General features: G+C 44.4%; 1 protein-coding gene across 3 annotated transcripts in view; it reads left to right on the forward strand.

Annotated features, from left to right (window-relative positions):
* The window catches only part of LOC147322725 (partitioning defective 3 homolog), a 355,660-nt gene that overhangs the window by 235,258 nt on the left and 92,842 nt on the right, over positions 1 to 27,560 (forward strand). For all 3 annotated transcript variants that reach the window (XM_086307269.1, XM_086307271.1, XM_086307270.1), the window contains 2 exons: positions 5,031 to 5,264; positions 9,351 to 9,558. In XM_086307269.1, the coding sequence (XP_086163395.1) occupies positions 5,031 to 5,264; positions 9,351 to 9,558 (442 nt within the window). The remainder of the gene's footprint in view (positions 1 to 5,030; positions 5,265 to 9,350; positions 9,559 to 27,560) is intronic.

Genomic DNA, 27,560 nt, shown 5'->3' on the forward strand with positions numbered 1-27,560 from the left:
CACTCTGAATAAATTATGTGTAATGGAGCCCCTGTCTGTACACAGATCTTTACATGCAAGGGTCCGTGGTGAATAATGGCTGCAAAGCATAGTTTTTAGCTGCTCTAATTATACCATGGGCTTCTGTCCCTGTAATAACCACCACTGATTTATTCATGAAGTTTGCCACACTGCCCCTTTAACGTTTAATGGCAATGGATCTTCTCCAATTAACTGTCCTTGCCCTTAATCTGGCTAAAGTACGCAGCACGCGGGCCAGGTTTGTTTGCAACCAGGTGCACTTTCACCCCATTTAGTCTGATTGTCTTTCTCTTTGTGTATTTCATTTTGATGATTTTCATTTCTCCTCCAGACGTGCAGGGAGTGGCAAACTCGTGTCTGTATGCAGTTGGGGAAATATGTATTTTCATTCCTCTGAATAAGAAGGAGATGAGGAGCAGAGCACCGAGGTTTCTGTTGTGTGATAGGAATCACATAATAGATTGGCACACAGAGAGCTGTCCGTCAAACCCTCCCAGGAGAGAGCCGGGGCTGCTTCTGATGAAAACAAAGGCAGGTTTGAGGCAGTTGGGTCGGTGGGCAAAAACCGTCTCTTTGCCTCGCTCTCCCGTTCTCTTTGTCTCCGCGCTTTTCTCAGTTAACCGCCGCGCCGACGAGAAACAATGGCGAGCAGGACTGCGGCGCGGAATACCAAGCAGGAGGATAATTCCCTGTTTCCGAGTACAGCAGATGTCATTTTTGTTCCCTTGAACTGTTGCATCCCGTGCAGGTCTAACTTGCAATCCCATTGTGTCAGCCATGCACCCTGGCATCTGTGTGTCCGTCGTTGGCAGGCTTTAATGCTTAAGCCTCAAAAAAAGAAAAAAAATCCAACTTTACATGGCATTTGTACTGGATTGATTGAGTTTTATCCTCAAAGGATGAAACATTCCATCATTTTTCTGTCATGCTGTTTCTGTGCCTATGCTTTCTTATAATGAATTTTTTACTTCAGGCCGTCCTCTCTTGTCCTTTGCAGGATGAAATTGCTTCTTCAAACGAATTAGATGATTTTTTTTTTTTTACTTGCATTCAGTTGGTCTTGTAAGTCTGTTTATGCTTTCCTGGCATTGATATTTGTCATGCTAATAAAATGGACCCACCTCCACTGAGAAACTAAAAAGTAAAATGAATCTTTGGCTGCTGCTACCAGAGAACTTTTGACCTCCTAGACATTTGTAGCGCGCAGTAAAGTTTCATTTTACTGTCCTATGCAGCATAAAAGACAGGCATATGAGATCTCCTCACTAAGTAGGATGCAAAATTATATGATTGATGCTTGAGTGAGTGTAGGCTCTCATGGGACTGAGCACTTTCATTAAATTTGGCAAGGAGAGAGGAGAAATGGTATGGTCACTGGTTTGGAAGCCACCATTGGCAAACAGATGAGCTTTTAGCCTGTGTGTCTTGTCTGACTTTAGATCTATAGCTGCTACGGATGAGGGGGAAGCACTCATACTCTCACTAAGGGTTCATTGGTAGCAAATGCAGCAGAAACAGGGATGACTCTTAGACCCAAAAGATACTACATGTAACATAACTTACTCCTTTTAAAACAAGTCCCATGCAACTAGTACGCTATACTAACAAAAGTATTCACTTGTCTGCCTTCGCATGGATATGAACTTCAGTGACCTCCCATTATTAATCCATAGGGTTTAATGTAATGTTGACCCACCCTTTACAGCTATAACAGCCTCAAGTCTTCTGGGAACAACCTCCAAAAGGTTTTGGAGTGTTTATAGGAATTTTTGACCACTCTTCCAGAAGAGCATTTTTGAGGTCTGTAATAATGTTGGATTCAAAGGCCTGGCTCAGAGTCTCCGCTCAAATGCTTCTCAAAGGTGTTCTATCTTGTTGAGATCAGGAGTCTGTGCAGCCCAGTCAAGTTCTTCCACACCAGGCTCGCTCATCCATGTCTTTATGGAACTTTCTTTGTGCACTGGTGCACAGTCATGCTGGAGCATGAAGGGGCCATCCCCAAACTGTTCCCCCAAAATTGTGACCATGAAATTGTCCAAAATGTCTTGGTATGCTGAAGCATTAATAGTTCCTTTCACCTTTAAACAGCCGAGCCCAACTCCTGAAACAACCCCACACTTAACTTCACACTGTTCTCATGGCAACCTCCAAACCCAGACTCATCCATCGGATTGCCAGGCAGAGAAGCGTGATTCTTCACTGCAGAGAATACGTCTCCACTCTTCCCCACTGGACTCCAGGAGTCCAGTGGGGAAGAGTGCATCCAACACTTTGCATTGCACTTGGTGATATAAGGCTTGGATGCAGCTGCATGGCCATGGAAACCCATTCCATGAAGCTCTCTACACACTGTTGTCTGTCTTGAGCAAAGCTGAGTTGTTGTCATTCCCAGTTGCTTCCACTTTATGATATGATACCACTAACAGACCATTTAGTAGTGAGGAAATTTCACAACTGGACTTGCTGCACAAGTCGCATCCTATCACAGTACCGTACTGGAATTCACTGAACACCCGAGAGCGACTTATTCTTTCCTGAATGTTTGTAGAAGCAGTCTGCATGCGTAGGTGCTTGTTTTTATATACCTGTGCCAGTGGAAGTGACAATGATTCAATGATTTGGATGGGTGAGTGAATTCTTTTGGCAATATCTTCTTTAGTTGTGTAGCTTAAATGGTATGTACTAGTAAAAGTAGTTGATAGTCATTGTAGGTTTGTAATATGATTGGTACAATGATTGTAAGTAGCTGCAGGGTGTGCATTTTTGCACTGCAGGGAAAGTGTTCCCTTTTTCCTGAGCTCTTATTTGTTCTTCTGCAACTTTTGTGCATTAACACACTCATCCTGTCTGGAGGTTGCATGGGGGGAAGTGTTAGAGGGATTTATTTTCTTTGCCTAAAGATCCACTGGGATCACCCAGCAGCAGTGGGATATGCCTCATTTAGGCCACTTTAAACACGTCGAAAGTCCTTGATTGTATAGACGTGCGAGTTGGTGAATTTTGTTTCTGTGCTTGTTAGGGAGTCCCTGCGTGGGACCCACACATGCAAATAAACTCAGGGTGTTCTGTTCAGTGGGGCTGACGACAGAACAACATGTGCTGTTGAAAACCAACAGGAAGAGCTGCAGAAGACATTTATTTACACCACCTGAAGCCACAGAGGAAACACTATTTGTGACATGTGTGGTCCAGGGGGAGTCATAAAGACACAATGCCACTCTGTCCCCGAGTCCACAGACATTTGCTACACCCTCAGAGAGCCTTTGGGGCTAATAAAATAATTGAATTAACAGCTTAATCCTTATTACTGATTGCTTCCTCTGCATAGCCTCACAACAAGGCTTCACTGGCACATAGTCAGAAATCCATCTTGTTAAGTTTGACAGCGTCTTACTGTATTCTGAATCAAAGCACAACAAAGGGGACGGGAAAAGTCAACCGGGTTGCTTGTTTAACAACTGGTGGGTGAGGTAAGAGCTCCAGGGACCTGATGGACGCTCCCCAGCAAAATGAAATACCAATACCTGAGTCGCGCTCCACTTACATACCCTAAACAAACCCCCGGCAAGCATTGGAAAAATAATTACAGATGTGTGGGCCTGGCTCAAATATCAGAGAGGGTGGCTGTTTAACATTTGCTCTGCTTACCACGCAGTATCAATCAGCTCCACGCCCTTTTAAGGAGATATTTTGCCTTAGGTTTGATACCATTTACATTAGCATCTCTGATAATTTTGAAACTCTAGCTAATGTCCCAGCGTTTGTATCATGTGTTGCAGTAAAAACTGCATTTCTTGCTGTATAGTTTGTAAATAATATATAGGGAATGATATATGGGGATTCTAAATATTACATTATAGTTTGCATTCAAATATTATGTTACATTTGACCTCTGACCTCACTTTTACGTCTCACATCTGCCAAAGAGAGTATCGTGGAGATACGTGCCTGGTTATTTAGAAACATACTGTTATTCATGTCAAGTTATTTACAAATCAACACCTATTATACATGACCTCCTGCTACATAATGTTTGTCTGATCAAACCAAACATCCATCATACTGCTCTTATCTGATTTTGTTGATGATGTCACAGTTAGACATTAACAGTATAGTTAAAGGTATTTAAGTGCTTGGGCAGCTACTGCCCATACCTACAGTGACAGTCTTTCCATTGTCACCAGTTGGGCTTTTGTGAACTGCGCTATAAACTTCTTAAAATAAAATTTCAAGAGAAGAAGAGTAAATGAATGTATAGAAAATCCAGTACTATCCTTTTAAAAGAGAGTGAGCTCCCTTGGCGGAGGTCTGCGCTCTCTGAGTGTCTCTTGTTAAACGTATGTACCCTTTATGATATTACTCTCCGTCACTACACAGAAAGCCTTAGAAATGAAGCCAAGTACTACAGTTGTGCGATGTTGTTTGTGCTTCTGAACACTGCAATACGACCTGCACTGAAGATTAATGGATGTAAAATCTGTTCAGCCTACATGTCCTCGTCTTTTTCCCCTCACCTTGTTTTATCTAATCTCTCTTGGAGAAATTGAGTTAAAAAAGAAAATTAAGTGAGAACCGCTGATGGAAATTTTTTTCTTTTTTTTCAGAGATACAGTTCATCTCAGCAATTTGTGAATATGCTGTATTAGAAATTTCTTATATTTTAACATTACTCTATAATCACTCCGCTGCTGTGCTACATTTGTGTCTTTGATAGCGGGCCCATTTATATGCATTATGTTTCAGCCTCTTAATTTAACTGTGCAGACACAAAGACAAAGGTTGAATTATAATTCCCAACAGGAAAATGTCTCGCTGGAGATGTAATACTCTGTTCTCATTTCACACACTTCATTGGCCGGGCAATGGCATCATTTGTTTTTCATGTTAATTGCTAGACTCGCACCTTCTCGTAACTCACCATAATGACAGCTTTTAGCTTTTTTTTTTCTTTTTCAGAGGAGTTCTAATCATATGCCAGGTCTAAGTGACTTTATTTAATCTTTCCATAGGTTCTGCAGAACAGCAGGTCGGGCCTTCCCTGGGCCTGAAAAAATCCAGCTCCTTGGAAAGCCTCCAGACGGCTGTTGCTGGGACAGTGCAGAATGGCGAGATCAATGTTCGCAGGTCGCGCTCGAGGATCGTCAGGAGCCGAGGCTGCAATGAGAGTTTCCGCGCTGCGATTGACAAATCGTACGAGAAGCCTGCTGTTACTGCGCCAGAAGAGGAGAACAGCGTGGACACATGTGAGTGTTTGAAACGCCGTTTAGGTAGAGTTTCAGTGTTGATGCAGAATACTGTGCCCAAGTTTGTGGTGCTAAAATAATGAACAATATAAGATATCAGTAGGTTATTACAAAGCAGTTCAGAATCACACATAAATGTAGGCCAGTTTAGTGATACTTTCACAGATCCACTGCACAAAGCACATCAGCAATAGGTGTCTAGGTTATGGACTTATGATTATTCACATAGTGTGGAATTGCTTTGGACTGTTCCAACATGTTAATGTTGGTTCTGATAGAAAGGTGTCAGGATAGACAGTGCATCACAGTTTATTGCGTATGGGGCTGCATAGGTGCAGACCAGTGAGGGTGCCCATGCTGATACCTGTCTGCCAACGAAAGTGCCAACAACAGGGACATATGCATATCAGAATATATCAGATCTGGACCACGTAGAAATAGAAGAGCGTGCCCTGGTCTGATGAGTCAAACTTTCTTTTACATCAGATAGCTGTGTGTGTGTGCATCGCTTATCATGCACTGTGCGAAGAAACAGTATAATTCTTTGGGCAATGTTCTGCTGGGAAACCTTGGGTCCTGCCATCTATGTTACTTTGACACGTACCACCTACCTAAACATTGTTGCAGGCCATGTAACCCTTTCATGGAAATACAGTTTGGAAATACAGGATAATGCACTCTGCCTCAAAGCATAAAAGATTCAGGAATGGTTTGAGGAGCGCAACAATGAGTTTGAGGTGTTGACTTGGCCTCCAAATTCTCCAGATCTCAATCCAATCAAGCATCTGTGGGATGTGCTGGACAAACAAGTCCAAACCATGGAGGCCCCACCTCACAACTCACAGCTAACATCTTGGTGCAGATACCACAGCACACCTTTAGGGGTCTAGTGGAGTCTATGCCTCGATGGGTCATGGCTGTATTAACAGCAAAAGGGGGACCAACAACAATATTAGGCAGGTGGTCATAATGTTATATGCAGGGGTGCACATAAGTGGTCCGCAGGTGCGCATTCGCTGTCAAAATTAAAGACGCCCACCAGATAAGAAGTTGCAACGCACGTTCATGTACATATAAAGGCAGTGTTTTTGTCCTCTAGAGTGGGATTTTCACGGCATATTCTGCACCACATCTCTGTGCGTTCATCATTTGTTTGAAGCCAGCTCACCTCCTGCAACCACTTTTCTGAGAACACGCGCTTCTTTTGCGGTTCGGACTACGCCTGACATTTCTTTGGAGGTGGAGGAACACCAAAGTCATTGCTTAAAGGAGCTTTCTTCTTCGAAATCTTCAAGAGTTCTAAACAAATGTCTGTCCTCCTCCAGAAAATCTTATGCACGCAAACGTTGTAACTTCTTATCTGGTGCACGTCTTTTATTTTGACAGCGAATGCGCACCTGTGGACCACTTATGTGCACCCCTGGTTATATGTATGTGTTTGCTCCTCTTGGTTTTGGCACATATACGACAGAACTTTGTCCGGTATTTCTTCCATCTGTTTGTTTACTTGTGTACCTGACAGGGCCTAAAAACCACAATTACTTTAATTCATTTAAAATATGAAGAGAGAAAAAGAAGAACTAGAAAGACACCCTACCTTCTCTTTCAAGGCATGTATCCTTCACTACTTAGTGTTTGATAACAAAAAGACATGCAGCGCATACGGAGAGACAGCCGTCTTACGTTTTCCGACAGGTAATAACACCACAACACCACAAGAGTAATCACTCGATATAAATTTCCATTCACCATTAAAGGATTCCATTAAACGAGCTGGGGGGACATTTGAAAAAAGAAGGAATTATTTGCCTGAAATGCTTTGTTCTCATAAGCTCTGTCGGCAAGCCACTAAATACAGTCTTATCTCGGCAAAGAAAAATGGGGAAAGCAACCGATTTCCCCTGCCGCTGTATATTGCATTCTCCCCATGATATTCAAATAACTCTGTTTTTCAATTTAGATAAAAGCAGCCAGTCTGTGCTCGTCACCGAGGTTAATAGTCAAAGTTGACAGATAAGCCTCTGCCTTCCCCTGCTCCCAGACTTTTATTTACATAAAATAAGAATGTGGCATCACCTAAAGAAAATGTGTCCCCACAAGATATCCCGCTGGGCAAAAATGCACTTTCCCTTGTGCTACTTTGTGTTGCGTGGTTCGAGCAAAGAAAAAAAAAAGAAAACGGAAAAAAAAATCGTCTGTTCTGTGCAAAAATCCCTTCTTTCATTTTTTTTTCCCCAGAATAAGACTGGCAATTTTACTTACGTCTGTCATAACCTTTGCTGACAGACCGGCTTAGACGTCCTTGATTATTAAAGCAAGAAAGTTCACTTGTAGACTTTCATGAAGGTGACGAAATGTTTCTTGCTCGTCTGTCTCTGTGAAATGATCTTTCGCTGTCCCGACGCTTTCATCAGAACCTCTGACGTCAGCCTTTTGCTTCTGAGCTCCATTAAATTGCTGCAGACGGCCTCACCTTTTGATAACCGGTATTAAAGGCTTTTGTGTATTTTTCGCTTCTTTCTCTCAACTTTGTAATATTTAAAATTGATTGCCTTTTTTTCTTTTTAAATCAGCCTTCACTTTCCCTTTAAATGAGTCTTCCTGCTAAGTCAATAAGACAAATTAACCTTGGTGCAAAAGCATGCAGATATATCTACATTCACACATGGATGCATTTGCACACATGCGTAAGCACTCATGGCTGTAACTGCTCTCTGGGAGGCTCTGGATTACATTGTTTTGGGTGTTATCTGCAGCTTGGCATCACTAAGCAGTAGCAGCATTAGCACCACTGCTAATCTCTGTCATTTAAATAGCCAGATACAGCTCACAGCTGCTATTCACTCTTAAGTGGATGATAAGCGGGCCACCAGATTGAGCGATAGAATCGGCGCCCATCCAGAGCCCGCGACCGAATTTGGGGAGGTGGGGAGGGAGGGGCTCCGTGCAGAGATGAGTTGTAAGAGTGTGCAGGTTTAATCTGCCCCGCTTCGTTCTCTTGTTTCGGCTATACACAGTGGCTCGCGCTCAGATTCCATTTCAGTAATTTCCTCCGAGATGACAGCTGAAAGAAATAGCTGATAGCTCCTCAGATCACAAGAGAAAACAAACCCCACTGTTCATCCTTGAAATGTGAATCCAGCCGCTCCTCCTTCTCCTCAGTCTGCCTCATCCCGTATTCCAAAAATCCATCACGCACCCCCCCTCCACCCCCTTCCCCTTCTCTCCCTGCGATAAGCGCTTTTCGCTCCTCCATCAAAGGAAGAAGTTGGACAACGACGCGCAAGACTGTAATAAGTTGTAATCTGAAGGACATCTACCTCATGTCTCCGCGCCAGAGATGGAGCACTGACAGGAGCGACGCCGACCGCGGAGCACACCGTATTTGCAATTAAGATCCCCGGGAGCCTTTTTCGAGATGATTTAAATGTATAATTACTGACAGATTAATTACATTTTTGCACATCGGCTCTGATTAGGTGTGATGGAAACTTTGAGTTTAATCAACCTTGCATCACCTAAGGAGTGTGGTTTCAGTTTGATGTCTGGGCTGAAATGAGTTCAAATGTAATTAAGAAGCAGATTCATGAGACATCGCAGCGCGCTCTGTTTTCACAAGTGTTTTTTTTTTTTTTTTGTGGGGGTTGGCAAAATGAAGTTCTCTTGTGATCTTTGAGAAATGTACACAGACGAAATAACTTGAGGCTTTCAGCTAAAGTAAAAATGTGTTCAGCCCCAACACTAGTCCCAACTAGTCTACAATGTAAATATATTCTGCTCTAATGAGGCAAATGTATTCAGTGTGTTTTATTCAAAGCTGTTATACCTTGTGGGACACAGTTTTAGTTTTTTTATAGTTCCTCTGATGTTACTAAGAGGAAAAAAACCCAAAGTGATGCTTTTTCACAATAAAAGAAAAAGCAGTGTTGTTGAGTACTTATTTCAATTATGACACCGGTGATCTGTGGGGAATCAAGTCAAAGTTTAATAACTTTTTCTTTTTCTTTGTCTTTCTCTTTCTGTGTTTGCATGAATGTTTCCGGCATTTAACTCCCACTCCTTGTTGCTTTTATCTTTTCACTCCAGTGGATGATGACACAAGCTCCCGATCGGGTCAAGAGTCCATGTCCACCAGCGGTGACCTGACTTCGGGCCCCTGGCTGAATGGCAGAGACGACAGACAGAAAGATCAGGAGAAGTCTGGGGTGAAGGAGAAGAAGAAGCCAGAAAGGGAGAAAGAAAAAGACAAGGACAAGAATAAATCCAAGAAAGGCGTGCTGAAGGGCTTGTTCAGGTAGGAACCAGACGGAGCTCAGCTCAAACCCCTAAACAGCTCCACCGTCCACTGCCACGAGCATTAATCACTATCTGCTTTATTTAATTCCACTCACCACATCCGCCACTGGATCATACGGAATTTGAATGCATTCTGTGGATGTTGCCGGCGCTAATCAGGGACCCCTCTCCTTGAACCCTGCAAGGGGAGGAGAGTTATCGACCTCAAGGGCCTCTGGCACTTTTGAGCCAGATTATTTTTAATAAGGGCGCCATGTTTTATTCATAATCCCGTGCACGTGTGCCTACTATCCAAACACACTCATCATTTGTGAACCAGAGGAAAATGTTCTGTGCTCATGCCGGAGCTAACGGGGGGGGGGGGTTGGCTTTGAGAATAAAAGACGATAAAATCGACTGCAGGTCGGAGTTGTTGTTGCCCGTGGCTGGTGTTCTCAGCGGCCGCCTCATCATGCGGTAGCGAGATTTCAGGAGCAGGCTGTCTGGGGTGGTATGATTTTGTTCTTAACATCTACAGATATTCATCGGTATAAAAAAACCCCAAAACTATTTGAAGCAAAAGTAATTTAATTAGCACTCATCACAACTGCTGTAGGTCCTTCAGTGTTGTCATTACCACATCATGCCGCCTAATAACTTAGAGGCTGGGAGATGTTGTGGGCTGTGAGGTTCCTCTCCCAGTCTGGGAAATAGTTTCCCTGGCAGAGTTCTTCATCCTGAGAAGACAGTCACTTTGAACTGTGGACAATGCAGTTGGACAGTGTGAGGAGAAACACGCAAAGGGAAGTTGATGGAAAATAAACATCCCGTGGTGGTTTCTACCGAGCACGTCTGTCTGCCACAAGCAAAATTAGGAGTCACGTTAATTATTTCAACTCCATGCACATTTAAATATGGCATAAATTAACGGCGGAGGCGGTGCGGGCCGTTATCGTGCCGTGAGTCGTTTTCATGTGGATTGCTTTAATGGGATTAGTTAGCATATCACGGCGCACGCCTCAGTAATGAACAATAAAGATGACAAGTGTGCTTTGAGGTGATGATTGAGGAATGTAGGAAGCTGTCTTATCTCCCATTATTTTTACTTTTCTGATTTATTTACTTACCCGCCTCTTATTGCGTAATGTAGTGTGAAAAGCTCGTGCGTCCCAGTGTCGTGGACGCGTAAGTCTTCGTGGGAGGACAGAGAAAAAAGCGAACTGCAATCCAAATTGACAGGTGAAATTTGAGCCACGGGTTTGACACCATGACATGCAATCAGCACCGTTGGCAAACCGTTATGAGTGGCTGTGTGCTTGGCTTGATAGGTGTCTTCTGGGTGATTTTTTATTTTTTTTTGAAGTGCATGTTGGCCCTTGGCATGCCCTCCTTGGCCTCATCATCGTTCTTCATTATCTTTGAGTGCCACAGCCACTTAAGAGTTGGCACGCGACAGGCCTCGCTGACACTCCCCCCATGCTCTGTGCATTTAACGCCAGCCCCCGTGCCTCCTGAATATTAAAACCGCGACTCCATGACTCCGAAACCTCGTCGTCTATTTGCTACTTCTCTACCTCGAACTGCATTTTCTATTTAAAGCTCTCAGACCTGCACATCAACAATGTCCTCTTCTATCCCCTCCCTGTTCTTCCTCGTTCGAAAACATCATTGTTTCAGAAAGTTAGAAATGGCAAAGAGTTGAGGTGAGAATGAACGAGTCCCACTGGATACAACAGCAAACTCTTTCTATGAAGAACAGTCTGGAGTGATGTGAAATGCCTAGCAGTCAAAAGGGAGGAGAGGGAAAGAAAGCGAAAAAGATCTAACTATTGTGTGTCTCACTTTTAGCAGTTCCAAAAGTTTTCCCTGATTTCAGAGTGAAAAGTTTAACTTTGCATGACAAAAAGGTTTGGCTGACAGTTACTCGAACACCCGGGCTTGCGTGCCACAGAATTTATATTAGCGTGCTTCACGTGCGAGTGTCTCGCTATTAAATCGCTGCATCGTGGAGACATCCTCGTTGGGTTAATCCTTTGTGCTGCTTGTCTCGGCGGTTTTCATCTGCATAAAATGGATAGCCAGGCAGCCACTTTTTCCTGCATTTCTCACAGATGCATGTTATAGCACTCCCTCTAAGGAGATTTCAAGGAGTTTGCAGTGCGATGCAATTTGAGCTCATTTGCATGCAGGACTTTGGACGGCCTGATGAACGTGTAGCGCACGTCCACTTAATGGACAGCCTCATTGGAAGTGCATTAACATTGGAGCCAGGGGGAAGGAAGATGGCCTAATATAGGGTGGGAGAGGAGGGGGAAGAGTGGGAGATAAATACAGCGAGTGCAAGAATGGCTGAACGTGTGCAAGAGGGTGATGGAAAGAAAATTGACTGCCTAAAGCTCAAAGCAGGAAAAAAACCCCACTGCAGTGCACAGCCTTGGCTTCCAAGCCCTTCATACTGTACAGACTGTAGGCTGGGAGGCTTCCTGGTATACAGTCCTGTAACATCCAGTAATGGATAGCCCATAATCTCATGAATGGATAGCAGTACGCATCTATGCATGCTTCCACAGAACAAAAAACAAGCCCCAGGCAGTTTGACATCGCTGTTATTTCTTGAATGTCTGCTGGACGCATGCATAGCTTGTCCACTGATGCATCATATAGGGAAGAGCACAGGGGAACGCATCATCCACCCCCCAAAACCATTGTATGTGATTATTCATGTCCTTTCTAGTGGATAACATGTGATCATTACTTTCCACTCCTATCAGTTTTGTTTAGATGTTGGAAGCGTTGCCCACGGCTCTGTTAGCATGCTAGCAGACAATGATGTCTGGGCCAGCCTGGGAGATTCCCCTCGATGTACCTAATGAGGTGCTGTTTATCTGCCGTGTGACTGACTGACCGCCTCCATCAAAGCCCCATCTCCATTACTGTGGTGGAAAGGAGGAAAAAAAATTGTTTTTTTTTACATTGTATATGTATATATATTAATTTAGACAGTAGGCATTATTAGTGTGGGTGTGCCTGTGAAAATGTATTTCTGTGTATTCAACCCTCTCTTATTGCAATTCAGTTAACAGTTTTTTGTTGTTTTGAAATGCAACAGACTATTTAAAAACGTAGGCTAGCATTATCACTGGGGTGAGGGTTGCAAAAAAAAAAAAAAAAAAAAAAGCTGGGATGGGAAATGGGGAGCAGAGAAAGGTGGGGGTGGGGTGGGTTAGGGTGGAACGAGAGAAGGAGCGTGTGCACTGGAGTGAACTGGGGCACCAAAGAAGAGTGGGAAAGACGGATGAAAAGGAAACGGGAGAGGCAGAATGAGGGAAGAAGGGAGCACTTCAGAGCGACAGTCACGGCATCATGCTACTGTCCGCCTGGGGGGGGGGAGACCGGGGATCTTTGGCGATGCGTGCCTGCGCTCGTGCACGTGCGCACGCGTGCATGCTCAAGCTTCTTCAAGGTGCATGTAAGATTTGCACGTTTGCATGTGTGTAATGTGCGTTTGCCTTGTGCACGTTAGATGAAAAGACTCTGTTAATGGGATGTGGCACCCTTCCTCCCCAGAGCTCCCTCAGCCATGCACACTTACTCCTTTTTTTTTTTCTTTCTTTTCCCTCCACCCATCCTCCCCACTGATCCACCAATCTGATCAGCGGCATGTGTCTCGCTAAGCCATCCCACACTGGAGCTCAGTATGACAGCCATGCACCCTCCACCCCTTTCCATTCTCACCCCAGGGAGCTCATCTGCCTGCTCCGCCCCATAAATGCAATCCCACTCGAGGCTACACAGACAGAGATGAGGGAGAACCGGGAGCTGGAAAGGAGGGTTGCTTTCCATCCCTCAATCTTTACAGTTTTTCTCAAATGTTAAAACACAAAAGCCAATCCTGTAACCCAAATGACCAGTAGTCTAAACACATTTACTAAATGTAGCCACCATATTCCAGTACCATAAACACATGTCACATGAAGACACAATTCACAAAACACAACCCTCTGTACTCATAAATCTAAACACATTTTTCCTTGCTAAAACACATGTTGCAAAACAACTCTGCTCATATCCTCAAATGAAAGCCCATGTGATGCAAAATGCTTGCCACAGTCACCAATCTTTGAACACAGGGAACACACCTGGCGTCATTCACTACACACAATGACTCAAAATTGAAGACACTTGTTGCTAATGCTGTACCCACATGTAAAAGCAAGTTCAGAGTGCACAGTATGCTGAAGGTTCCAAACAAACACAATGGATGAAGGCAGAGTCAGGGGAAGAGGAATCTGATGCAGAGGAGGGAGAAGAGCTGGCCCTGGAAGAAGAGGAGCAGGCCAATGAGGAAGAGGAGTTCAAATGAGAGGAGGAAGAGGAGCGACCAACGAGGAAGAGGAGAAGGCCAACATGGGAGAGGAGAAGGTCCAGGAGGGAGAGCAAGACAACCTCGCACCATCATTACGGACGAGATGCGAGCAACAGCTCAGCGACATGATGCCGCACAGTGATTGTGGTGTGTGTGTGGTGTGAATAACGTAAATAAAAAAACTTCACACCCTGTTCATGTTTTCAAGATTACTGTTGTGTGCAATAGATTCTGTTTTTGCATTGAGTTGTGTTACAGTAGTGTACGTACATGCAGGATTTTCTATAGATTTATACTACTCATATGAAACTCACAAATCTAAATGCCTAATCCTCTGCAGAGATCTACGACAATCCGTTACTGTATAGCTTCTAAAATATGCATTGGCAGTTATGAAACAAAGAACCTTCTCACAAATTGAGCATTGTGTTTTCAATTGTTTTGCTGTAGTGTGTAATGCTGTGTATAGTGTTTACAGTTTTGACAGCTTCGAGCTGCTCTCTTGGTGTGGGAGTTTGAGTTTTGCAGTGGGAAGGTGTGGTTGTGTTTATGTAGCTTTAGAGAAGGGTGTTGTGTTTGGACATTGGGGGACCTGGTGGTAACGTTTGTGACATGTGTTTTAGCATTTGAGAAAAACTGTATTATTCTTAGGTAGCACGGGAGCGCACTCTCGGCACGTGGGGGCGGTGCCCGTGTGTTTGCATTTGTGAATATGCCGAGAATATGGATGCCATGCTGTATGACCATGATTGCCTTCTGTGAGGCATGAGAGTGGGTAGTCTGTGTTGCCATGCAGTTTTGTGTCTTTATGCCGTGTGATCCTTTCAGCTCATGTGGGTGTGAACGGCTGATGGCGGGTGAGCCAGTTTGATCATTAGTACGCTGACATGATATACACATGAACTTTTTTTTTTTCTTCTTTTTTTTCTTCTTTTTTCTTCTTTTTTTACACACACACACACACACATGCACACACAGAGCTAATGGAGCAACACAGACAAGAACACACACTTTCTCAAGCTAACACACCCCTCAGCACCTTCATTTTCCCCACACAGACACACACACATGCTCGCATATGCTTGTAGTATTATGCCACAGTTGATTTGGAGACAGCAATTAGCCGCCTCCACATGTGGGCCTTGACATCTGCTGAATGTAATCTGAGAGAAAATGATAATTGTTCTTCCTTTGCTCTGCCTAACTCATCATAATGTCGATGCTGAGCCGCTAAAGGGAAGGATGGGGTGCAGCGTTAAGCACGAGAACGGCGACATCTGAAGCCACGTGACAAATATTAACGCGGGAAAAACTAATTGTGTTAAAAGCAACTTATCTTGGATTGTGAATAGTGATGAGTGGCCAGTGTTTTGTCTTTTTGGGGGGTTTTTTCTTTCCGGATATTACCTCGGAGTGGAAGGGAAGGATAGGGAAGGAACTACAAATTTCTCCTGTCATGGATAAATATTTCAGAGGGGACTTAATGCTGAACTTGTCAGCTTTGCCAAGTGCAAAGTCATGCCTCAATATCACCTTCAAATGGTTGCTCGGCTAAAAGAAATATCATGTCACTGAGGGCGCTACAGAGAGAGCAGGTCGGCCTTTTCAACTTCTCAGGGGGAGAACACCTTTTTACAAAACTCCCTCCCTTCACAAGTCAGTACGTGATGCCCTAACTTTAAAGGTGTGTATATATATTTATATATAGATAGATAGATAGATAGATATAATATGCACTCTGAGTGTGACATCCCATTACTCTCCTGCCAGTCATGTTACCAAAGAGGCCTAGCAGGAGACCAAACAGCTACCAACAGTCTCCCACTGAACATTAGCACCACTGTCACAGAATGCACTGACACGAGAAGGAAAGGGTGAAAAAACAAAACTCTTGTGCCTGACAGTTCAAAACCCTTGTGTTGTCCTCGAGATTCCCATACACTTGTTTCCCATACACCTAGGGGTCATTTTTGACTCGAGGACAACACAAGGGTTACGGGTGAACATTGCTTTGCATCTTGTATCAAACCCTGAATGCCTCTGTTTTTTTCTGGAGGGTTGAAACATTTAGAAATGTGGAGGATGGGAATAAGGATGGAGGGAGGAGTGGTGAACTTTAATAACCGGCGGGGGTGGGAGTGGTGGGGGGGACAGCGGTTGTCCGGTTGCACTTCCTCTGCTATTGGCCACTCGATGCAAATGTGATTGGGCAGCGCTAGACCTCCATCAGACAGCCCTGAAGTAATTAGGTTTAGAATGATCATGCAGTGCTGCAAGATAGACCTTGAAGAATGGGGAGTAGTGGTGAGGCTAGTCTCTGTGTGTGTGTGTGTGTGTGTGGGAGGTGGTGTTGCATGATGGAGTTAATTGAATCTGAAATCTTGTCGGCCTGAAATTAGATCCACCGATGTCTCTCACACTGTGTCTCCTGCAGAGGGCTGCAAACATGACTGAATTCATAAAGTGTGTTATTAAAGAGCTCAAATTAAGTGTAGCAGCGCACCCCTCCATATTCTACCAGGCCTATGACTACTAATGATCCAACCCCAGCGGAATCTCAACCAGATGCATCAATGGACATGCGAGACTCTTCTTCTCTTCTCTTCTCTTCTCTTCTCCTGTCCTCTTCCCTTCTCTCCCCTCCTCTCCTACCTACCGCTCAGCTCTCTGATGTTCTCAAAGAACCCGCTTCATGTTTCTTAACTTCCTCCCTCTCTCTCTCTCTCTGCCTCTCACACTTGATTTTCTTGTTTTTCACACTTTGAGACACTTTGATGTTATTTTTTTCTCCTCCTTTGATCAATCAGAGAAAGGCTGTTCAATGCAACTGGAATCTCAGAGGACAGGCAGATTTAAAAATAATGAGAAAGCGTTAAGAACATGAATGTGGATCTGAGAAAGGCACAATCCCATTTTGTGTTTTTCTAAATAGTACAAATGAATCGCTAATGTCTCCTTTAATAAACCATATTAATATATGTCTCTGGTCTATAGGAGAAGGGAAAAAGATAACGCATACGTTGAATTAGAAATGCAAGGCATGCTTGATATTATGGAGACAGAGGTCTCCCCCCCCCGTGTCCTATGCAAATTAAGTGGGCTGCCTGCTACAGTTGCATTCATTGCTAGTCTCCTCACCCATCCACCAGGCTTAGCATGTAATGAAACTGAGGCCTTCGGCTGAAATGACCTTTCCCATTCACTGAGTTTCCACCTGCTGATTTGCGCTCACACCTTAACATATGAGTGAGAAGATGGGTAGTGGGGACAGGTCGATCACAGTGAAGACAACGGAGAAAAAAATAGAAGAGCTGGGAAAATAGCTTTTGAATTACAAAGGTAAAATCAATCGATGCTGGATTACACTTCTGATTTCCATCAAAGGCAGCCAGGTAAAGCCAGGAACCATATTCCTCTTGTTCTGGCAGCGTCTCTACATGCGTTCAGCATGTCGAGTGAAATTGTCTGTTATTTTTTTCTCTTTTTCTCTGATCATTTTTTAAAAAAATTCTTCACTAAGCGTGTCAGGGAGATGCAGATTCCTTTCATAGCTGGATTGATTGATTTCATTCCTCCCTGTGTTTTTCATGAAGGAATCTTAATTGGACTCTCACTGCCATACAAACATATGTGAGCGCCCCATCAACCCGCCACACACACAACAACCATTGCTTTGTGAGTGGGGGAGGTGGAGAGTGCAAAGCTATGAATGTGAGTTGGAGAGAGAGAGGGAGGATGTGGAGAGTATGTGATGATGGATGAAACGATCCACAGCAGCAGATAAAGGCCAGGTAATATTTTCACCTGCAGATCCACATCGTGTCAGGTTCAAGGCCCTTCAGAGCTAATTGAGTACAAGCAACGTTATATCTGTGGCTGAATAAGACGTTTTTCCAAAGTCTAAAGTTCGGCTACATCTACATTTTCCCAGGCAAGCGTGAGCGAGAGGACACATGGTCTCATGCCTTTATTTTTTAGGGCTGTGTCCACTTAATACTACACTATATAACTGAATAACACTTATTATTAATAAAAAGCATAGCATTATTGAGGCACTGCAAATTATTTAATCCCAACAATGTCATTTCTAAAGCTTTTAATTGGTCATACTTGTTGCCAGTGATGTAATTAACCATTATAAGTCCAGAGTGCACAGCCAGTCAGGAATGGGGCAGCAATAAACAGATGTAATGTGAGAGGCAGCGGAGGAGACCTGCATAGAGTCCTGTGTAATTCCATGTAACCGCAGACCATATGAAACGTAGAAAAAACAAAGAGTCTGAGAGTGCATTTGTCATACTGTTTACTCATGAAAGCTGCGTGCTCTGAACAATGTGCACTCGCCTTTTCTTGATGTACTGTGTAAGGAATGTTCAGTAGCATTTTATAAACTGGTTGTAAGCACAGGTAAAACGTCTGGTTTTGCCCGACTACACTGAAGTTTTGTGAATGTAGTTTGAAAACTGGATTAGAGTTTTGGCAAACTTTGACAACTTAAAACACATACAGTACGTGGGCAGTAGAGGCATATCTGATCCTATTAAGCATGTCTAATTTGTTTGTTTTCATAACGATTTCTCACTTAAAAAATGCTACATGCAGCTTTTTTGTAAGGGTCACGGTTCTGTCCTTCGCAGTGTTTTTACCATCAGCCTCATTCAGCTGTAGAAGAGGAGTGTCCAGGGTTAATTATCTAACCTTGCTCGTGATGTGCAGTCACTATCCCTGAGATTCCTCAGGATTCCTCGCTTGCTTATCCTCACTTTATTTACCATTACTGTCACTCCCTCACTCTTTTTTTTCAAAAAAAAATTCTGTGTATCCTCACACATCCCTCCCTTCTTCCCTCCTCCTTCAACCTGCCCTGGAGATTCATTGTGGCATTGACAGAAAGACCTCTCCCGTCTCCCTCTGAATGCTGGGAGCGATGTATATCACGGATCAGCGGTTTTTGCTGTCTCCTTCCCCCAACTGGCTGAAAATGCAGCGCTTGAGCCGCCGTGCATCCATGCATGCATTTCAAAGTCTAACGTTTACAAGGCAGACAACCTGTCTCACTTCTCTCCTTTGCCCGTCCTTCAGGCGAGGGTCTCGCAAATCAGACATTTGAGCGTCACCGTATACATCTGTCTGCAGACTCATCGGCATGTAAATGAGTTGGCAAACAATTGCGAGAAGCGGGGATAATCAAAGCAGGGAAGACAAAAGGCCTGATGAATACAATTAATTTGAGATAATCTTCTATCATGACAATAATCATAAGCTGTTTTTCCCCCCGTCACCTACACGTTCTAATCGGTGTAAGTCATAGGAGGTGAAAGCAGCTGTAACTCCAGTCGCCAAACCAACAATCAGCAGAAATCTCCAGTTCTCATTAGTTTGTGCACATCTCCGGTAGTTTGCAGCGCTATTCCAAAAAATTCAGTCTTGACATCTGCGGTTGAAGTTTCCGTCATTAAAAGAGCTGAGCAGACTTTGGGTGTTGTGTTTGCCTAATGTCGAGGGTTTGTGTTGGAGGCATGCAGCAGAAGCCTGGCTGAGGACGCAGACAGTGGCAGTGATCAAAATGGCCCATTAGGAATGCAGCAGGCTGTACTGTATCTAGGTCACAGCCTGAGCCACCTACTGTAGCTCCTCTGCTGATAAAACCCTCTCCTCCATCACTGTATCCCTGGGTGAGGGTGTATGGACTAGAGATGGCACGATACCACTTTTTTATGTCCGATACCGATACCGATATCATAAAATTTGGATATCTGCCGATACCGATATGAATCCGATATAGTGTTTTTTAATCAACAAAACTGTTTTTTAAAATATCTTGCTGCATTTTGCAAGTCTGCAAGTTCATACTCAAGTTTAAAACAACAACTACACTAAAGCTATTCTGTTATACCTGTATACAAAAAAAATATTTCATAGTTCAGCAATACTGATCAATCTAATAAACTTAGACCTACACCATCCTCCCTATTCTGGTATTTTAAAGAGTACTTAGCGTAAATATTAAGCAACCTAACTAATAGGGTTCCAACTCCCAGCAACAACAAAAATAAATAAATAAAAAATAGGGAACCACCCCTCACGCTCCACCTCATGATGCTTAATCGACGTAATCAACCTTAATTTGATGCAGTGTGAAAAAAAAATGCACAGAAATCAATTATTTTTCAAGAAATATTAAATAGATTCAACATCTTTCTTCAACAAAATTGCAGACTGCACAGATGGTACCTTCCCAAAGGAAAATGTACTATAGCTTACTAGGGTATATATATTAGACTTAATAGTTACTATATACAGTAATTGACTTCTATTCATTTTACATCAAATTAAAACTTTGGGTGTCAGATAATTATTTATTAAAAGCTAGACATTTTAAATGAGAATAAGAAAGAAAAGTATGTCTTTGTGCCCCCTTTTCCCAGTTAATGCCCTATCGGCCCCCCTGGCTAAACTTTGCTAGATCCGCCCCTGGTGTAGAAAGTAATATTAAATAAATTGTAACAACAGCTTATCAAGCTTAAACGTGCTGCTGTTGTTCAGCCGCTGGTTTGCTCTTTCTGGCGCAAAGTGGACCAAAAACAAACAAGAGAGACTCACGACAGAAAAGCCGATCAGCTGATCATTAGCAGTTTCACGATTGAAGTAGCAGCCGGAGAGCGAGAGGCAGTCGCTCGTTAAGCTTAACGTGGGAATGCTTTACAAACATTCAGAGATGGACTTACACACTTGCTTTACTTCTCTCGGGGATAACTTTGTCGGAGATGAAATGCCGGGTTGCTAGCGAAGCTCCAAATGCTATCCAGACCACCGACAGGTCCCGCATGCCACAGCTGCTCTATCACGTGATGCATACTGCTCCGACGTTCTGAGGCGAGTTACGGCGTGTTGCAAGTTTTGTGAGGTGCTTTCGTGATATTTAATGGATCGGATTACATTTTTTATTTTTCTCCGATATCCGATCCAGTAATTTAGGTCAGTATCGGACCGATACCGATACGTAATATCGGATCGGTCCATCTCTAGTATGGACAGCATACTGCGGTCAGGCACAGCATTATGAGCACTGTGAGGGGAAGCAAATAGCACAGATTATCTGTTCATCAGGGCACCTGTTAGTGGGTGGGATATTTTAGGGAGCAAGTGAACATTTTTTTCCTCAAAGCCACCTGAGCTACAGGGGTGGCTGTAGCTACAGGTGGTAGAGCACGTCAGCTACTAACCGGAAGGTTGGTGGTTCGATCCCAGGCTCCTCCAGTCTGCATGCCAAATATCCTTGGGCAATATACTAACCCCATCGGAGTGTGAATGTGTATGAATGTTAGTTAGTAAGCACTTAACAACTTAGAAAAAACGTGCTCGTGTGAATGTGATTGTGTGAATGAATTAGTTGTATAAAGTGCTTTGAGTGCTCAGAGTAGAAAAGTGCTATATAAGAACCATTTGCCATTTACACTGTGATGGCTAGAGGTTTGGGTCAGGGTGCACGTGTGTCGCTTACCTGGGGAGCACCTGGCCTCAGGATGCACTATGGGAAGAAAGCAAGCCGATGGAGGCAGTGTGCTGTTTTGGTTAAGGTCCTGCTGGGAAAACCTGGGTCCTACCATCCATGTAGATGTTACTTTGCCACATACCAACCTGCTTCAAAGCAAAAATGGTTCAGGAATGGTTTGAGGAGCACAACAAAGAGTTTGAGGTGTTGGCTCTGCCTCCAAATTCCCCAGATCTCAATCTAATCACGCATCTGTCCGACATGCCGGACAAACAAGTCTGATCAAAGGAGGCCCCACCTCACAGCTCACAGAACCACTTACATACCACAGCACACCCTCAGGGGTCAGGTGGGCTACACATTGAAAATCAAATGTGATTGTATGTGAACTTTTTGTCTCTCATCTACAATTTATGGCTCTTAGTAATTATATGTTTCTTTTTTTGTGCACCACAAGAGAAAGAAACTCTGCAAGATGAGCAATGAAAATAATAAATCAAACAGAACATCATCACAGGGAAATATGATCAGAAGCTACACACAACTACACGCATTCAAAGCCTCAATTCAATACCTGAACTTCCCTCCAAGCTGCTCAAGTGCCTCTGTGTAAATTGTCCTTCAGAAACTCCCTCCTCGCTGCACTCATACACTTTAACAAATGGATGTATGAATGTGTTTAGCTTGTTTATTTGTGTTGTAATGAGAGGCTTTAATCAGGGGTGTCATGGGTTTGAATTGTTCCTCCGAGTGTGCACGGAAACTCCCCTCCCCTCCAAACATACACGCACGCACAACTCAGTGATTTATGCGAAACATTAAAGGCAATCATGTTGGGCTGGGCCTTGTCCTTTGTATTGCACAGGCTGCTTGAAATATGGAAAAGCCAAGCTGTTCCCTGATATACAGGCACACGCATAAACATAAAGACCATAAACACACACACATGCACGGGTGTTTGTGTGTATCCTGTTCTTCTTAAATATGAATAATTAGTGCGGAATAAATGAATAGATTGTGGGTTTTGTTTTCTTTTTTTCTTTCTTGTAAATATACAAAACACACAGGGAAACTTTTTGATTGTAAATAGATATGCAGATTCTCCCACACAGACATGCACGTGTGTTTAGTTCAACAGTTGCTTTAAATCTCATAGTTGGTAGTTTGGAGGCAGAGAAACAAGCCTCAGCCATTCACTGAGATGTACAGCCTCAATAAAAACATGTATAAAAAATATGTAAATAAAAACCGAACGCAACAATCCCAAAAAATCTCATAAACCCAGATTTTCTTCACAATAAAACACAAAAAACATCAAGTGTTGTAAATGGAAACATTTTACTGTTCCGTGAAGAATATTAGCTCATTTTGGATTTGATGATGGCAACATTGGGTCAATAAGAGGCTAAAAAAAGTAAGTGCTGCTAAAAGGGAACAGCTGGAGGAACATTTTACGACTAATTAGGTTCATTGGCAGCACATCGCTAACATGACTGGGTATACAAAGAGCATCTTAGAGAGGCAGAGGTTCACCAATCTGCAAAAGAACTGCATCTACAAATTATGGAGAAGTTTCAGAATGATAATTTACCGTGCAAGACTTTTAATGTGTAATCTACAACATAGAATATCATAGATCATAATATCAAAAGGGTCAGAGAATGGTCTTTGGATAGTCAATCTTTTGGCTTCAATGTATTAAAAACGATTCTGTGATGGAAATCGCTGCACAGGATTCAGATCACTGTACCATCCACAAATGCAGATCCAAGCTCTTTCAAGTGGAAACGGCTGTGCGATCAGATGGATTTAAATTTGAAATTCTTATTGGGAAACGTGAACGCCTCATCTCCCGGACTAAATAGACGAGGGAGCATCCGTGTGTTTTCTATGGTCTCTGCGACCAAAAAGAACATTTCTCAGTTAAAATCAGATTCTCACATGCTGGAATTTGAAAATCTAAAAGAAAAACTGAGTTAAGGATGTTGGATAAAGTCTGTAAAACAATAGTGAAGAGAGGGGGAAAAAACAGGAAGCTTGACTGACAGAGAACAGGAAATACTGTCTGAGATGGCAGGAAAAAGGGTGCATTTTAAGGCCAAAACCAATTTTCTACAGGTTGGTATGGCACCAATTTCAATGCACCTGTCAGGGAATTCATTTCCATTCAATAAGCTCTTTATGGTAAATGTGTCGAGACAGTGATATTGGTTGAGAAATAGAACGTTTAAGCAAAATGATCCCAGATTGCGTATGGTTGTAAAATATTTTTCTTTGTCATTATTTTAGTGTGGGGAGAAAAAAACAGCTAAAAATACACAAAGCATTACTGAAACTGATCTATCCTCGACGTGACAGCTGTCTTTGCTGTTCAGCTGAAAGACCTAAGAGGTGTAAAACTTTCTGGAGAAAATATTATTTTTCCTGTGGCATTGTCCCCCTACTGGGGTGTGGTGCACTGATGTCATGAATAAATGCATGTCATGCCTCCACGGTGCAGAACCCATCACTGTCTCGCCTGGGATGAACCATTCTGACTCCCATCCTCCCTCCTCCTACGCCCCCGCTCCTGCTTTTTTCACACCATCACTGGAAGAATTAGGCCCGACTTCCCTCCAGAGCTGCAGCCAATCAACAACAGCTGTCCACAGCTTCTCTGAAGGAAATTGATTGGTTTAGTGTACACATGGGCTTATCCAATGAGGCGAAAGCTGTGACCTGTGGGAAGCAGTCTCTATAAAAGGCAAGAGGATGTGCAGAAGTATTAAAGGCTGTGTTATTCTGAAGGTGCATGCTATACCACCACCAAACCCAAGACACTATGAACTCAAAGATCTGACACACGGAGGGTTGCAGTCTTGCTCCTTAAGATATTAAGGAAAATGCTTTCCTGAGGAATTCCACATTCTACACATTCTAGTTCAAGAGGTCTGTTTGAGCAGGGAAGGAACTGACTGACATTACAGGTTGCAGATAATGAGTTCCACGGGGAGGGAGATAATCAGCCAGTGGCTGTTGGAGGCATCATCCCATACCACTGTGGGGTTGGTGTCCCAGGAAACCAGCGGTGGCAGCGTTACTCTGAGGCCACTCTACGATAACGAATGCGCCTTTAATGCCCGTTAACGATCGCTGGGTCACAGCGTGATTCCCAGGGAAGAGAAAAAAGTTCCTACTTTGTTTTTTCTATCTTATTGTTTTTATGAGACAGCTATGTGTCTCACCTCAGGTGGAGAGTGTTTACTCACCAAAGCCAAATATGACGATAATCACAAGTCTTGATTTTTCTCTGAGAGAAAAGAGTATTTTAATGGTGCTTTATAGATTATCACCATGAAATGCAGGGGTGGAGGCATAAAAATTAATTTTCTTCCTGACTGCCACAAATACAGTCGGAGGCGATGGGGGGGGGGCTCAGACACCACATCAGATGTCTGCCGGGGACTTCGCCCTGGGAGATTTGGATTAACTTTCAGGTTGGCTGAGCAGAAACCATAATGATTCTCTCTGTCTGCCCTTGAAATTATCTTCTCATCACTTACTCAAATTGATAGATGCAGTCATTTTTATTTTTCCCCCCTCCTTTCTCGCTCACCTAGTTCCATTTGCAGGTTTGAATAATGCCAGAAGATGTAACACCTCATATGATGAGCGCATCATCTGCAGGGTAAGCCGTGTGGTCCGTCATACCCTCGGGTTCACTTTTAAAAATCCCACAAATTTTCAAAGGAGGAATAGACAGACATTTTTTCCCCTGTCTTTTCTTCCTAAGTCAGCAACAAACTGCGAAATTCCCCACAGAAGATGTCAAAACAGATTAGCTCCCTTCTAATCCACTCCCCAGATTAAATGATTGTAACAATCAAACTGGCTTCAAGGCTTTGCATAATTTACTCTTTCCCCCCTCATATCTTTTGAAATTCTGTCTTTGACTTTTTACTCCTCTGTTGCATCGCAGCCTTGAAGAATTATCACCCTGTAAATCGATGAAGATGATGTATGAGGCATCCACAGCCAGTGGTATAAACCCTTCTGCTTTCTGTGATGTATGATGATGTATCACGCTGAATGGAGTACCTATTTACTGACTCCTTTTCTAATGGAAGCAGACAAATCCAGGGAAGGCTGCTACTCAGTAATACGCCTAATGTGTGACAGCATTTTGAAAACATTTTATTTGATCAGTTGCTGTCTGCAGATGTCAAAGTCAGGACACGTGGATTGAATGCTTCAATTTTGCTTTCTACGTTTAATCAAATCTGCGGCCATTATAACATTAATAAAGCAGATTTTACTGATGCATGTCAGATTACGCATCATCCAAATGAGCTTTGATAGCCAATCAGTCATTATCAGGACTAAAAAGTGATAAATAGCCCAGAGTAGCTCAGGCTTTGAATGAATGAGTTGTGAATATTTTCTGAATTTGTCTAGATTCTGTTTGCATGCGACTACAGTGCTGATCGCATCTACGGAACGTCTCTGCACACATGATAGTTGTGCAATCTGCGTCTCATCTCGCCGTCTTCCTCTGTGTGTATTTGTGTATGCATCACTCTTACCTGCTGCTCGCCACAGTGAGGTAGGTGGCTGACGGTGGATCATTAAACACTGCTTCGGTCTGGTGGACTGATACTGGGTAGAAAAAAAACACATCATCGCTTTATGATGATGTAAGTTGCAACATTTCTGTGGCGGGGGCGTGGCGTGGAGCAGAAGGCTCAACAGGGCGGCGCTGCGAGGCCGGTAAGAACAGCTGATGGTGTTTATGTACTGATGATGGTCTCCCTCCGCTGTGTTTATAGTGAGACGGGGAGGAGCGGCGAGGGGAGATCAGCTGGGCTCGTGAGCTGTCAGGCTGTGCGACTGAGTCAGCTGTCAAACAAACAAACCAATAAATGTGGAAATTGGCAGTACATACCTGCGTGTGCGTGTATTTGTGCCTGGTGTATTCCACAAGTGGTGCCTAAACCCAGGAGAGTGCCGGTGGGGATATGTCCGACCCACAGGCCGCGCCACCCACCCAGCCCCTGCAATACTTGGCGCAGATGCTGGCGGAGATGGCGGCGATGAGCCGGGATCAGGCGGCCGACCAGCGTGCCCACCTGGCCGCGCTGCGGGAGCAAACGGACCGACAGACACTAGTTCTGGAGCGGCTGGTCGGGGCCGCTGCCACGCCGAAGCCCTCGCCACTGTTGGTGACGGTGCCCCGGATGGGGGACGGGGACGACCCACAGATGGAGACCTTCCGTGCCACGGCGGAGGCTTGCCAATGGCCGCGGGAGGAGTGGGCTCCGCGGCTGCTCCCCCTGCTGTCTGGGGAGGCACAAACAGCGGCCCTGAGTCTGCCTCCGGCGTCAAGGAGCAGCTTCCCGGATGTGAGCCGGGCGGTGGTGGACAGGCTGGGGCTCACCGCCGAAGACCATCGCCGGCGGTTCCGGGCCTGTCGGCTGGCTACAACGGACCGACCATTCGCCTGGGCCCGACAGCTGCGCGACGCGGCGGTGCGCTGGCTGCAGCCGGGAACATCGGTGGGCGAGACGAAGCTGGTGGACAAGGTGGTGCTGGAGCAGTTCACGGAAGGATTACCAGCGGAGACGGCGAGATGGGTCCGGTGCCACCGGCCCGCAAGCTTGGAGGTAGCGGTGACGCTGGCGGAGGACCACCTTGCCGCTGGAGCAGGGGAATCCGGGGACGCCGGACGGAGGCCGGCCAAACAGGCCCCAGTGCCGGCCCCGAGGCACCGTGTGCCGGCACCAGGGGACGCCGGCCCCGGAAGTGTCCCCCATGGGTGATTTCCCACTGGAGCAGTCTCGTGACGGCACCCTACGCTCAGCCTTTGACCAAGTGATGGCTATTGATGGTCACGTGGTGCGCCCTGAGGCCGCGCAGACCTACCCGCGTTTCGTCTTATTAAAGGACCGATTATATCGAGTGAGTCGTGACACTCAGACTGAGGAAACACACACCCAGTTGTTGGTGCCGCAGGGCCGCCGGGAAACGCTTTTCCAGGCGGCCCACTATAACCCCATGGCAGGGCATATGGGCTACGAGAAAACTCTGGAGCGAATAACGGCCCGATTTTATTGGCCTGGCATCCGAGCGGATGTGCGCCGCTGGTGCGCGTCCTGCCCGGACTGCCAACTTGTTAACCAGCCGG

This window comes from Aulonocara sp. 'chitande type north' Nkhata Bay, linkage group LG9 (genome assembly GCF_057382095.1).
Source record: "Aulonocara sp. 'chitande type north' Nkhata Bay isolate Kocher_YH1m ecotype deep benthic linkage group LG9, A_spYH_male_GT1.1, whole genome shotgun sequence".
Lineage (NCBI taxonomy): Eukaryota > Metazoa > Chordata > Actinopteri > Cichliformes > Cichlidae > Aulonocara > Aulonocara sp. 'chitande type north' Nkhata Bay.